This window comes from Pteronotus mesoamericanus, unplaced genomic scaffold (genome assembly GCF_021234165.1).
Source record: "Pteronotus mesoamericanus isolate MK-2021 breed Mesoamerican mustached bat unplaced genomic scaffold, CSHL_Meso_final scaffold_174, whole genome shotgun sequence".
In the NCBI taxonomy this organism is placed as follows: domain Eukaryota; kingdom Metazoa; phylum Chordata; class Mammalia; order Chiroptera; family Mormoopidae; genus Pteronotus; species Pteronotus mesoamericanus.
In genome coordinates, this window is record NW_026555309.1 from 26337724 (window position 1) to 26352036 (window position 14313).

General features: G+C 34.8%; 1 protein-coding gene across 1 annotated transcript in view; it reads left to right on the forward strand.

The window, feature by feature from the left end:
- PKHD1L1 (PKHD1 like 1) overlaps positions 1–14313 on the forward strand; it is a 133752-nt gene that overhangs the window by 89580 nt on the left and 29859 nt on the right. Inside the window, exons 54-61 of the mRNA XM_054590401.1 lie at positions 569–657; positions 1006–1154; positions 2396–2525; positions 3884–4002; positions 6116–6245; positions 8233–8406; positions 12471–12574; positions 13515–13644. Coding sequence (XP_054446376.1) covers positions 569–657; positions 1006–1154; positions 2396–2525; positions 3884–4002; positions 6116–6245; positions 8233–8406; positions 12471–12574; positions 13515–13644 — 1025 coding nt within the window. The remainder of the gene's footprint in view (positions 1–568; positions 658–1005; positions 1155–2395; positions 2526–3883; positions 4003–6115; positions 6246–8232; positions 8407–12470; positions 12575–13514; positions 13645–14313) is intronic.

Genomic DNA, 14313 nt, shown 5'->3' on the forward strand with positions numbered 1-14313 from the left:
GACATAATGCTTTTAATACATCATTCCTCGGTGAGAAAATACTGTCCCCCACCTGTACAGTGTCCCATAGGTCACAGAATGACTTCCACTGTCATTGCTTCACTTGAGCCTTATAACCACCCTAATGAGAAGATGGAAAAAATCTCACAAAAATTATGTGTGTGTGTGTTCCTGGCAGTCTCACACGCGCAGGATGTTAGATCTGAAATATTAGACCAATTGCCCTGATATATAGGTGGGGTCCAGTGACCTTAAGTGAACTACCTGAGATCACAAACCTTCTTGATGACACATCCCGAATAACAAAATTGGGGTTTCGCAATAATGATTTAATGGAAGAAAATGTGATTCACATTGTGAATGGAAAGGAAGTTTTCTTCAATGAAGAAACTACTATATAGGTAGTTAAGTATGTTACTAATTTCACATATTAGCTTGTCTACTTAGTGAAATCATAAACTAATTTGCATTTTACCATCCTCAAATCACCTAGTGTAATGCTCCACCCGTAGGAGTTGGTCATGAAATATATAGAGGTAATACTTAATGGAACTATTTTTCTTTTCAGCTTATGGTCAAATGATTCTTTTTGGAAATCATCTAGGGAAAATAATTATACTGTACCTTCCCCAGGAGCAAATGTGATTATCCCTGAAGGTAAATACCTAAAGAAATAAAATGTTTGTGTTTCTGCAGCGTTAGGATAGATGCCACACTGTAGTGATCGATCATTCCACCTTTATGAAGCGCACCTTAGGGAATAGCAAATGTGTAGATGGATTCTATTATCGCGTCCTGGATACCAGGCTTAGCCTTCTGGGTTTTATGTGAACTTAAATCTGAACGTTAAGAATACAGATTTTCTGGGAGAGACAAGGCTCAGTCATTGTGTGGAAAAGGGGTCCCGCGCATCAAAACCAGAACTCACTGATAAGGTTGCCAATGCTTTATTGATAGGCTATAACCTATGGATTATATTTCTTATGTTAAAGTATTATTTTATAGGGACATGGATTGTAGCAGACACAGATATTCCACCAATGGAAAGGCTCATTATTTGGGGGGTTCTGGAATTGGAAGATAAACATAATGTGGAAGCCGCAGAGTCTTCTTATAGAAGAATTGTTCTGAATGCTACCTACATATCAGTGCAGGTAAGAGCAAGGGCCTTGTAATTTATTAACTAAATTCTAAAATATTGGAAATTTACTGAAAAAATTATAAGGAAGCATATTCAACTGATGTGAATAAAAAGTCCAGCTGGCTGTAGCCCCTGAAATGCGATCCTCATGCACATCTAATGTATGTCTCTTCTCCTTTATACTGCGGACTGAACATCCCTTAGGGAGTGATTGTCATGCTACTTTTAGTGTGAGGTTTGCCCGTTTTCAGTCCTGCGTAGGAGAGTTGTGTCATCAGAAGCTGCCGCTACATTCACAGTTTAGTCCAACCAACAAAGAATCCCCAGGAGTTCTGGAAAAAATTAAAAGATTTTAAACCCTATTTTTTTAAAAAAAGAAAAACTATTTTTAATGAAGGTAGATGGAATTATGAAACAGAGCAATAAAAATATTTCAGTAGTTTAGAACAATAACTTCGTTCTCTCGGAAACTTCAGATGGCCTTGATCATGTAACAGTTTAATCAGTTTAATTGTTCTGTCAGTCTTCTTTTTATCGTTCATTAAAAAGAATAGCTTAACCAAAAAGCTAATAAGCACCATTAAAAAATAAAAGTGTGCAGTAGCTTCTCTTTGGTAAAACTGAGCTTTTAATGTTTTAAAAGTGTATGATACTTTGGTTACATATGTGAGCTTTGAGGTAAATTAAAGCTACAATTTAAACCTTACCTCACTGTTTAATAGTTGGGTAACCTTGGGTAAATTATTTGACTACTTTTAGCATCAGTTTGCTTACCTATAAAATGAGAGTAATACCCATTCTTGGGTGTAGTGTAAAGGTTAGGTGATACAATATATGTAAAGTCTTACACGTTATGCCTGACATAAAATCAGCAAGCATTTAGTAATAGCTATTATTAACAAGGATGGCTCATAAATGTCATCGCTGGAATGTAATTAGAGGAGTATATTTTATATATTCCATATTATTTTAAAATCCAGTGTGATCTGTTCAAATATCACTAGTTTAGGTCTCAAAAGGTCTGTTTTAGGCTCAATTTTGACAGTAAGTAGATATTGATTTTGACCTTGTAAAAGTCATTTAAATTGCCTATCCCATAGTGAAAGGATTAAATTAAGGTCACTTCCAGTTATAATACTATTCTTTGTATAACAAGAGTTTATTCATTTTTGCCAGTCTTCCTAATTCCTTTTTTATGAGAGAAATTCTTTCTGCTCAATTTTTAAGCATGAACAATTTTCTGCTTCACTGCAGGGAGGTAGATTAATTGCTGGCTGGGAAGATAACCCGTTTAAAGGAGAATTACAGATTGTTCTTAGAGGAAATCATTCTACTCCAGAGTGGGCTTTTCCAGAAGGACCAAATCAAGGATCAAAGGTCTTAGGTATGCGTCTCCAGATACTAAAAGTATCATTCATAACAGTTTTAAAAATGTACTTTAAAATATATAGAACTAAAGTATCATTATTAGTTCATGATGTTATGGTATCAGATGCTTTTACAGACATTTATTTACAGTAATGGGTTATAAAAATGGTACAGATTTAAAAAATTAAGTCATGTCATATTAAAATTGATATAGATGTGTATATTTTAAACCAAAATATAATTCATTACAAAACTAACATGAACAAATTCTTCTATACGCATGTTCTTGGTTCTGGTTTCCTTCATAATCTTTCTTTTATATAAGCAATAACTTTTCATATTTTAGTGATTTTTCCCTAAATGGTAACTTTTCTACACATTATTTCTTTTAAAGTATTAATAATCAGTGGATAATTGACAACACAGTCAACTGTCCCAGAGTTTTAACTTCCCAGTTGCATTCATATGGCTGTTCATATTCCTCTTTGAGTCCGGAAAGCAAAGGACCTGAGGTTTAATTTGGTTACAGTAAATGACTGTTTTTGTTAAGATTACTGCATATTTATTTAAAAGACGCATACAATCATAGGATGTAATTGCTTTTTTGTACAATTTCTAAAACAGTGGCAATCAGTAAAATAAAGCGATAAAAATAGCTTGAGATTGAGTTAGCTCTCCCAAGACAAAATCAAATCTTAAAAAATAAAAAGTCCCAAGAAAGATAAGTTCAGTCTTAAATTTTTTTTGCTGTTTATGTCTTTATTTTTATTTCAAAAATAGCATTTCAAACAACACAGAACAATATCAAGAAAAAATATATATTTTTCCAATTCTACTCCCCTCTTGAGGAAACTAACTGGAATTAGCCATTTTTACATGCCTTTTCATGTTTCTTATATATGCCTATATTCACACCATATATATACATTGTGGTAGTATTGTGCCTTTTACTAAAACATAGTCAAACTAAGTATATTACTATACAATTTTCTCAGTTAACATATTATGGATTATGTATATCTTCCCAGATTAAAATTTACAGATAATATTCTTTTTAATTACATCATGGTATTAGTATATTATAATTTATTCCATCATTCCATTGAAGTAAAATTTGATTAATTTGAGTTTTCTAATGGTTTCAAATATTGTTGAAGGAAGTATCTTCATTCACATGTCCTTGTGTACTGGCTTTAATGTCTATGGACCAGATTCCTAGAAGTGAATCAAAGGGCCAAAGCCCTGAGCAGATAACACCTATTGATTTCATTCATTCTAAAATGTTCAATTGCTCATTAAAATATGTCAGTGATTTATATTAGCACCCAACAGTACTGTGTAGTGAATAAATAAGAGTGTGTTTTTCTTCCACAGGGGTGTTTGGTGAGCTAGATCTTCATGGAATTCCACGTTCGATATACAAAACTAAACTCTCAGAAACTGCAGAGGCAGGCTCCAAAGTCCTATCTCTGGTGGACGCTGTGGATTGGCAGGTAGAGGAAATACTATGTGGTAGAAAGTGAATACACACAATGGGACAACTTAAAAAGGTTTCTTCTTTATTCTTGTGAACATTTATTTCTCATATGATTAACCAGATGAGAAACGTATATTTTGCAATTAGCTCACACTCAAAAGCTGACCTGATAGGAAGCATTTAAAAATTGTGGTCTCAAAGGCCCTTCAAAATATATATTTTAAAAAATGATGTATGTATTAGTTATGAAGGGGAAATGTGAAAGTTCTGGGGTAAAAATATTTGTTTATTACAAATTCCTGCAAAACAGAAAAAGAAATCAAATACACTTTCATGGCTCTCTCTTTACTTCTAATTTGTGATTTTACATGTTAAACATTTGGAAAGAAAACATATCCTGAGAACCACTGGTATTGAAATAATGCCTGTGTTAAATGAGAGATTTTGGTAAAATGAGTGGTGGCAATTCCCATCCCTGCTATACTCACAGATGTGCACAGCTGTGCCCCTGATTCAGATCTTTTACAAATACTCTTTTGAATGCTGAAGGGTCAGGGAAATGGATGGATTCCTTTCCTGTGCTCTCAGATCTCAACAAGTTGCCCTCTACTGAGACTGAGTTTTTGAGTCACAGAACAAGGAGAGGCTTAGTCTGAGCAAATCAAAACAAGTCATCAAAGGGGTTGGCTCTCTTAATGTAGTTTAATGTAGTTTAAAATTGGTAAATGGAAGGAAGATTTATTGGGAGATATTATAATCTATGTATTTGTGATATTTGAGATGTAATTACTTTTTAGAAGGTAATTAAGTGATTTCAATATCTCTATTACTTGTATAATATTTTTTATTATGTATCCAGTTAATATTCTCTATATATTAATTATCCAATGAATATTTAACGAGTGTCAGTCATTTTTTAGACAGAGGACTCAGTTGTGAAGAAAATCGTCAAACAATAGTGGAAATTACATTGGGGTGGGAGAAGCGGACACTAAATGAACAAATAAATGTGTGTTAATTTCAAATTATAATTCACATGATGAAGGAAATAAAACAGGTAGTGTGAGAGAGACAGACTGCCATGTTAGATGGTGGCAGGTAACATTAAACAAGGTGGCCAGAGAAGGCATCTCTTAAGGGTAATATGGGGTTCAGGACATGCTACCCCAAGATATTAAATTTATGATTTTCTATCCCAAAACCTTGAATATTTTAAGATGAAGGAATTTGAGAAAACAGCCTGTGCTGGAAGGGCTTTGTAGTTTCTCCTGAAGCAGATCATAAAACCTTCATGTGTGAGATGCCCTCCCTATGCCCAATGAGAAGACCATCCTTTCTCTGAAGACAAAGGGACACAGAGAAATCTGAATGAACGAGTATTGTTAATTCTCCCAGTTTATTACACTGAATTGTACCCTATCACATTTTCCTGCTACTCCCCCCTCTTTATCAAACATAGCATAGAAACACTCAGGTTTAACAATTTCTTTGGATCTTCATTTGCTTATAAAGGCTCCCAGGTCGCATAAAACTTATATTAAATAAATTTATATGCTTTTCTTTTGTTAGTCTGTTGTTTATTACAAGGGTTCCAGCTGAGAACTTAGAAGGATAGAGGAAAAAATGATTTTTCCTACCCCACAGGCACATTTGTGCAGAGATTTGGGTGACAAGAAGGAGCTTGTCATATACAATGGACAGATTCTAAGACGTGGTCTTGATCTTTAAGTTTTCCTTTTCCATCTTTCAGGAACATCAAGTGATAGTTAATTATGTTTTTAAAATCCTGGGAAATTTTTTTTAACTCTTAAAAAATATTGTTCCGATCGGTTTTTAATAAAAATATGATTTTTTTGCCTATTTAATTTTTTAAATGCAAAACTAATGATTTTATTAAATGACTAAATTAAATTTACAAAAATGCTGAGATAATTCAAAATTTAGAATTCTTAATATCAAACAAGAGCATATTTATTTTAGAGACATAAATGTATAGTTGTTTTCTCTCGGATAATACCGTGATTCTAATCAGATTCTAATCAATTAATTAGAATTGTTAAACAGTTATTAAGAAATATAAACCTGTTTTTTAAAATTGTTCTTGAATTTGGCACCTGAATTTTTCCAAGGTAGGAGAAGAAATTGTGATAACAACCACAAGCTATGATTTCCACCAGACAGAAACCAGAAGCATCATTGAAATCCTGCATGACCACAAAATTCTCATTCTCAGTGATACCCTTTCCTACACGCACCGTGGTAAGCTGTTGTTCTCTAACCAAACAGACATGTAATTAAAATGTCTCAAAATATTCACATTTTAGCGCTTTCCTCTGCAATTGAAATTATTTGACGAAATTTTCACAAATGTTTTAGCAGAGCACTTCACTCAGACAGGCACTCATACCCAAGGGGTGCCACTATTTATATGTTGGCTACAAAGGGGCCCTGCTGTAGGCATCCATTCATTCAGCAAACATTCAGCGAAGATCTCCTGCATTACAGTCTGAGGGATAAGGCAGCGCCTTCTGTTTTGAGCAGGCTTCCGGGGGACTGTTATACACACTAAAATTTGAAAACCCTCAATCTGAGAGCATCTTTGTCCTGCTGGGTTTCATTGGCACATTCCTCGGTTGTAAGTGCATTTAAACAAACTACAGCCCAATGGTAAAACCAGAATTCTCCAGGAAAGAAAGAATTAGAGTCAACTGAAGACCAGAATTCAGCCTGTGGGATCGGGGCCTTCGCTACAGTGCAGCTTTCCCCCATTGGACGTGCCCCCTTCATCTGAATCCTCAGAAGTGGAAGCAGACAGGAGTGGAATGTTACAACAGCCACTGAGATGTTCAGTGCTCATGAGAGCTCCAGCTGCAGACTGTGTGAAACCTGGGGGTTACGTGACCTGCAGGAGAAAGGAACTTAAGAGAACTTTTTAGAACAGTATTTTGATAGAAGCATATGTGTCTATCATGCTACATCACATATTTTTCTTTAAATCAAAAGGAAAAGGTTTTGTTGAAGAACATTTTAACCGTAAAACAAAAAGTTTTTGAAGTTTGACAGTATAGAGACTTTTCTTTCAACTACCAAACATTTCTCTCTGTCTGAAACATACCTGCTGGTCTTAACGTTTTGAGGAAGATTTCTAGAAATGTAGAATGCAATTTAGGTGGTGTTTTGCAAATCATTAAGAAGTAAGTGTATCCACTGTGTTTTTGTTATGAAGAATTGTGGTTGACAACAAAATATGTCACAGCAAAAGTGGAAGAAACCAAGGTTTAAGGGTCAGGAGAAGTAATACCTATGTATTGCTGATTCTCCACATGACCTTGAGTAATTCTTTTCCTCCTCTGCCTCATTTCCTCATCTATTAAAATTATGAGAAGCTTTTTTATCTACTTATCTACTAATGGGCACTTAGGCTGTTTCTAGATCTTGGCTATTGTAAATAATGCTGCTATGAACAGAGGGAGCATATATTCTAAGTGTCCATCAGTAGATGAGTGGATAAAAAAGCTGTGATACGTTTATACAATGGGATACTACAAGCAGTAAAAAAAGAAGGAACGCTTATCTTTTGTGGCAGCATAGATAGACCTGTAGATTATTATGCTAAGTGAAATAAGCCAGACAGTGAAAGACAAATACGATATTATCTCACTTATATGTGGAATGTAATGAACAAAATAAACTGACAAGCAAAATAAAAAGCAAGGCATGGATATATGAAACAGACTGACAGCCGTCAGAGGGGATGGGGGAGGGAGGACTGTCTGAAAGAAGGTGAAGGGATGAGCCCAAGAACACACATGCTTGACCCATAGACGCAGACGACAGTGTGGTGTTGGCCTGCAGGAAGTGGGGTGAGGGCTGGGTGGAGGTGGGCAAAGGGGGAAAAATGGAAATAAACTGTAATAGTGTAAACAAAAATAAAGTTAAAAAACTACAGAAAGCTTCTCAACTTGCCTTACAACTATGAAGCAATAAATTTATAATCACTGATTCTAGTATTTTTTGGTATTAATAGAAGAAATACTTTTGATCATATCTCATATTATAAATGAAAAGCTATCATAATTTCATTCTTCCAGCTGTGTATGTTAAAGCATAAAACTACTCAGTTCATGCATTCATGGTGACCTTTGGCATATTAGAAAGTTATGATGTAGCTTGTGAACTGCAAAGAAACTAATAAAGACATGCATTTCTCAGCATTGGCAATAATCTGGCTGCCCTTCTCTTGCAGCTGAAAGATACCATGTTCCTGGAACAGGTCAGAGCTACACATTAGCAGCTGATGTTGGGATACTGAGTAGGAACATCAAAATACTTGGTGAAGACTACCCGGGTTGGTTCGAGGAATCTTTTGGTGCACGTGTCCTGGTCAGCTCATTCACTAAAAATACGATGACATTTAAAGGTTAGTAGAAATTCAATTGCTTTTCCAAAGTGAAAGGTAACCTCTTCTATGTTTAGCCAGCTCTTAAATATGTTCATTTCCTTATAGAATCTCATGTGTTAAACAAAATTCCACTGAGGGAATTTTAAAGATCTTACTGGCTTTATACGATGATTCATGCATTGGGCAACATCCAGTCTAGCAGGTAAAAGAGCCCTGCAAAATGAAAGGTTTTATAGGCAGAAGGGAGCAGAAACGAGGGAGTTATACTTAGTAAAAAAATGAATGGATTAATGCAAGTTTACTTTCCATATAGGGGATGACAAGGGTTTATTAAGCAGATTACCCCTGATGCTGCTCGGGCCATTCCTGTGGACTGGTTTCAAATTCCATTTCTGGAAGAGCCAAAACTGTAGTTGTTACATTTCAGTTTGGCTTAGCATAAGTGACTCCGCTTTGGGCCTGATATCATGTTCTTAACACTTGGAAAAATAAAGCTTTGAGTGGGATTATGTAGCCCCAGTAGTACCCTCTTAAACCAAATCCCTCAAATTATTCTACTTATTTTATCTTCATGCAGTTAGAATTATCCAGTTAACAATGACCTCAGATAATGGCTAGCCCAGCCTCTCACCCAAACAGAAATCATTTTATAACAAGCACAATGGATCTCTTATCTTTGAAGGATAATTTCAAAACACATTAAAAATAGAAAATAGTGTAATGAATCCCAGCATACCCATCTCCAGCTACCACAAGTATTAACTTTGGTGAATCTTATTGCATCGATATGCCCACCCACACTATTTAGGCCACTAGATTATGTTGAAGCTGCCACGTATATTTTTAGTGAGATATAATTAACTTGTAACACTGTGTACGTTTAAGATGTACAATATCTTGATTTGATCATTTATATTTTGCAATGTGATTACTTTCATACATTAATTAATACCTCTATGACATCACACATTTATTTCTTTTTTGTGGTGCAAACAATTAAGATATAGCCTCTTAGTAACTTTGGAGGTTATAATACAGTACTGTTGTCTATAATCACTGTGCTGTGCATTAGGTCTCCAGGATTTATTTATCTTCTAGTTGCAAGTTTATATCCTTAACCACTATCTCTCCAATTCTCCCACTCCCCAGCCTCCGGTAACCACTATTCTACTGTCTGTGTTTACATGTTCAGCTTTTTTAGCCTCCCACACCATATAGTATTTGTGTTTCTCTGTCTGACTTCTCTCACAGTAATGCCTTCAGGATCCATCCACATTGTCACGACAGCAGAGTTTCTCCTTTCTCAGAGCTGAATAATATTCCACTGTTTACATAAACTACATCTTTTGTCCCATCTATCTGTTGATAGACTCTCCGGTTATTTCCATATCTACTGTGAATAAAGCAGCCACATATTATTTAATCTATTTAATCTACAAATATTTTAGTATGTAACTCAAAAGACTTCTTTGAAAACAGCACTATCAGACTTAAAAATGTTAATAATAGTTTCTTATCCTCAAATGATTGTCCAAATCCCTCCAGTTTATTGATTCTTTTCCTTCCTGCCTTCTTCCCCTCCCTCCCCTCTCTTCCTTTCTCTTTCCTTCCCTTCCCTTTTCTTCCCTCCCCTCCTTCCTTTGTACTCTCTTTATTCAAATCAGGATCTAAACAAGATCCATGTTCAATTGGTTATGAATCTTAAATCTCTTTGATTTGTTTCTTTTTCCTTGCATTTTATTGATAAAAAGAGCAAGGACATTTGTCCTATAGTGTTCCAACAGTCTAGGATTTAGCGACTGCATCCCTAGAAACTTAAAGTCATTCCTGTCTCCCCTATATTTTCTATATATATGTAGTTTAGAACCAGAAAACTGATCAGATGCAGACTCAGTTTTTAGGTACAAATTCTTCATAGCTGGCGGTGTGTTTTTCTATTAGTAGGCATAGAATGTATGGCTATTTCTCCTTTGTGTTGTTAGCAGCCATTAATAATTATGACTTGGATTAAATCACTGAGGTTTAAAATGGTAGCTTTTTAATTCTACTATCCACTCCTCATTTATAATCTAGAATACTTTTATAAGGAGAAGCTTCTCCAAACACCTATTTGTCTACCTTGAGGGACAGTTTATATAGGAAATGTAAGAAAACTGCTTGATTCTTTCCTTACATTAACTAGTTTTCAAAATAATGAGTTGGTTCCCAAGCACCTTCCAAAGGTGACAGGGAGTTTTTATCAGTTTTGTCTTGTTATTTGTACCATTTTGAGATCCATGCATTTAAACATATTTGATTTTTTTAAAGTTTGTCTTATTGATGCAGAAAATGTCCCCTCACTGACCTTCAGAGCCTTTTTATATTGATACCCAAGTACTCCTTTGACTAGATTTTTTTTAACTTCTTCACTTTCTGATATGACAAGAACATGACGTAATTCATTTTTCTGGGACTGGGAACAAATTCTTTGTCCAAGTAACCCTGGTTCTTTTCACTGGAAGCTGATATTTTGATCAGCCAAACTGGGTACCAGGTGTAATCATCTATTCTAGACTTGAACTGTTTCAGTAAGTCCTCAGTTATTCATAATACCGGCTATTGCATTTTGCAACAGCTCTAATTTTAGAAAATCTTTATACTGAATGAGCAGCTACCCCACTATAACTTCTACTTATTGGTCACAATCTACCAACAAAAGCTTCACCTTTGATGATGGTAATGATGGTCAAGATACTAGATCCCAGGCACTGTGCTAAGCATTTTACATATATTATGTCATTTAATACTCATATAGTACTAGGGTATAAATATTGCTCCCTTTTTAATTTTTTTTATTTTTCAATTACAGTTGACAATTGATATTATATTAATTTCAGCTGTGCAGCATATTATAGGCATTTATGCAATTACTAACTGATCCCCCTGAGAAACCTAGCACCCACCTGACACCATACCTAGTTATTATATGTTGTCCCTCTGTTAAATATAAAGAAATAGACTACTAGAAGGGTGAAGTTGCTCTGATCTTGGATACTAATCCATATCTGTCACACTTAAAGTCCCATGATGGACCCTATTCCCAGGACAACCTTTCCTTGCTTTTATAAATTGTTAGGTGATGTAGGAAAAGAAAATGCATATATATGGCTTTTGTAGGCCCTGATCGTCTGTAGTAGCCATTTCTTCTCCACCTCTATCTTATTAATCTTATGTTCTCCACCATACATCTAATCACTGGCTCACGGATTTCAGGACAAGCTTTTTCCTTCTAGTGCAAAATAGCTCTTCTCTAATGCATCTTATTAGATATCAGTTTTAGAAACAAGGACTATATCCTGCTGTGTTTTTTTTTTTTTATAAACCATGAATCTCTGTGCCGTAGTTTTCTGATATAGAAAGTAGGAGTAATAAAGCTCCTAACCCAGGATGCTATGTGAGCAAGGAGCCACATATTGCCTGTTAAGCATGCAGTATAACACTTGGCACAGAGCAATCTCTCATGGATTGTTATTGCTGTTATTACTAATCTATGAAATTGACTTTTGTCAGCTTCATGGTACTTATGACAAACTGCTGAGCAGGTAGTTGGCACTACGTATTCTGGAAGGGATTATGCAAAGATAATGCCCTTAAAAGCTACTTGGAGCATCAAAATGGAAATGTCAAGTGAATTATATGCCATGCCTTATGCTATGCATTCTCAACAGGGACAATATCACCGCCAAGGGGGCGATATAGGTCATTGGGAGATGAAAATACCCTTAGTAATTGCAATGGTTTGCAGCCCTCCAAAGAACCACCATACATTAACAGACATATAATATGCCTGTGTTATTAAAATTTCATGGGGAAGGGAAGCTATTAGGAAAAAATGTCTAAAAAGGATCTGGGGGGCAGTAAAAAAAATGTTCAGGAATACTGTCTCATTTAGATTAAAGGAGCACAGGAAAACTAATGAGATAGATAGCCATGAAAGAGTTGGAAACAAATTTGCAGTTGGGAAAATTACAGGTTTTGTAGCTTTTCAAATATTTTTTATTGTTTTTTGAGAAAAAGGAAACTTAACTGTCTCCTTCCCACAGGAAACGCAAGAATAAGTAATGTGGAATTTTATCACAGTGGCCAAGAAGGCTTCAGGGATAGCTCAGACCCACGGCACGCTGTCACGTTCCTCAACCTAGGACCGGTGTGTGCTTTATTTTTAATTTTTGCACATAATCAAAGTAAAATATTTTGATTTTGATTTGATTTTCATTTGTCTTTCCTAGATAGCCGTATCTTTGAATTACTAAGACTGTATTATAATAAAATTTTCTTCGTTATAGTTCCCATTAACTTTTTTAAGCTTATAGTAACATTTCATTCTAACCATTTAATGCATTTAAGATAAGTTTCTTTAAAAAAAACTATAAAAAGGAGGAGGGAAGGTGAGAGGGTTGACTCTCTGTAATAGTATTTCATATCTTCCCTTTATTTTGCAATAACCAAACACATTCCCACATAGTTTCTATAAAACAAAGTGAATATTGCTTAAATTTTCCAAATGAAAAATATCTATATCTGTATATCCAAGCCACTGTCAAAAGTGGAAAAATAAATATTCTTAGAGGGCTGATGTTTTAACAAAAATGAGAGCTTATTTCTTATGGAAATAAAATGTAACTTTATAGGTTTGAAATTGCAACCCCTAACCTACCCATTGACTGGTTCCGATAGACATTTGAATCCCAACCGCATGCCTAGAGTGTCAGCTTTTGAAATTAAAATGAAAAAAAAATCCCTGCTCATCATATAGTAAACTATTCTGAAAAAATAAATAAAGTTTAGTACCTTAGCATTTTATAGGTAATGACAGAAATATAAATGCACAGAAAAGTACTTGAGAATTTTTAATCAGCTTTTAAAGTAAGCATACTTTTTTTTGCTTTATTTAATCATAAATTCAAAATATGTATAAATTTCCCAGGATCAAAAGACCTGCTGGGAAATCTTCTCTTTTTATGAAATGTAAACTGAGTATTTTATTTATCAAGGTGTGTTTCCTGAAAATCACCTACTTTGAATTTTTTTCTTTAAATATATTTCATGTTATTTTTAAAATATCCCCTGAATCCCGTGTATTATAGATTCAAGAACACAGCGCTTCTTACGTCCGAGGCTGTGCCTTTCACCACGGCTTCTCCCCAGCAATCGGTGTGTTTGGGACGGATGGAGTGGACATCGATGACAACATCATTCACTTTACAGTGGGGGAAGGTAATATAATAATATTTTGGTCCAAACGTATCTTTCTGAGACAGTCTTATCTGTAAATTCTAGGGTCATGTTGTCCAATTTATCTTTCTTCAAGCGTGGAAACAGTTGATATCAGTGCTAATATGGTAATTCCTAAACCGCCTATGTTCATGGAGCACTCAAAATGTGACTAGAGTGGCTGAGGACCTGGATATTTAATTTTCATTGTACTTACTTTATATTTAAGTAGTCACATGTGGCTGTGGATACCATGTAGGACCGTATAGCACAAGAATTATTTACCAAACCACAATCTTATGTGAGTCATCTCATTCCAATAGTTTAAATTACTGTGACTTTTAAAATATTCCTTACATATTAATTACAAAGATTATTCACAAATGAAGGTGATTATTTGATTAAAAAATTATATTGTTATAGGAGGTTACTTTCTTAAATATCAGTAAAAAGTGTAAGACAAACTTATTTAATGTGCGCAAAATATATTTGTGTGTTAGTTAAAACCTGAGGTGGAGCCTGTGAACCTGTATATTTCATAAACACCCAGAAGATCCTAAATCAGGTAGTCTATTAAGTAGAGTATTTGACTATCAAATAGTGCAGAGAGCTCAAATTACAATCTACAGGGTTCACTAGAAAACTGATTTCATGGAAAAAGTGAAAGACATC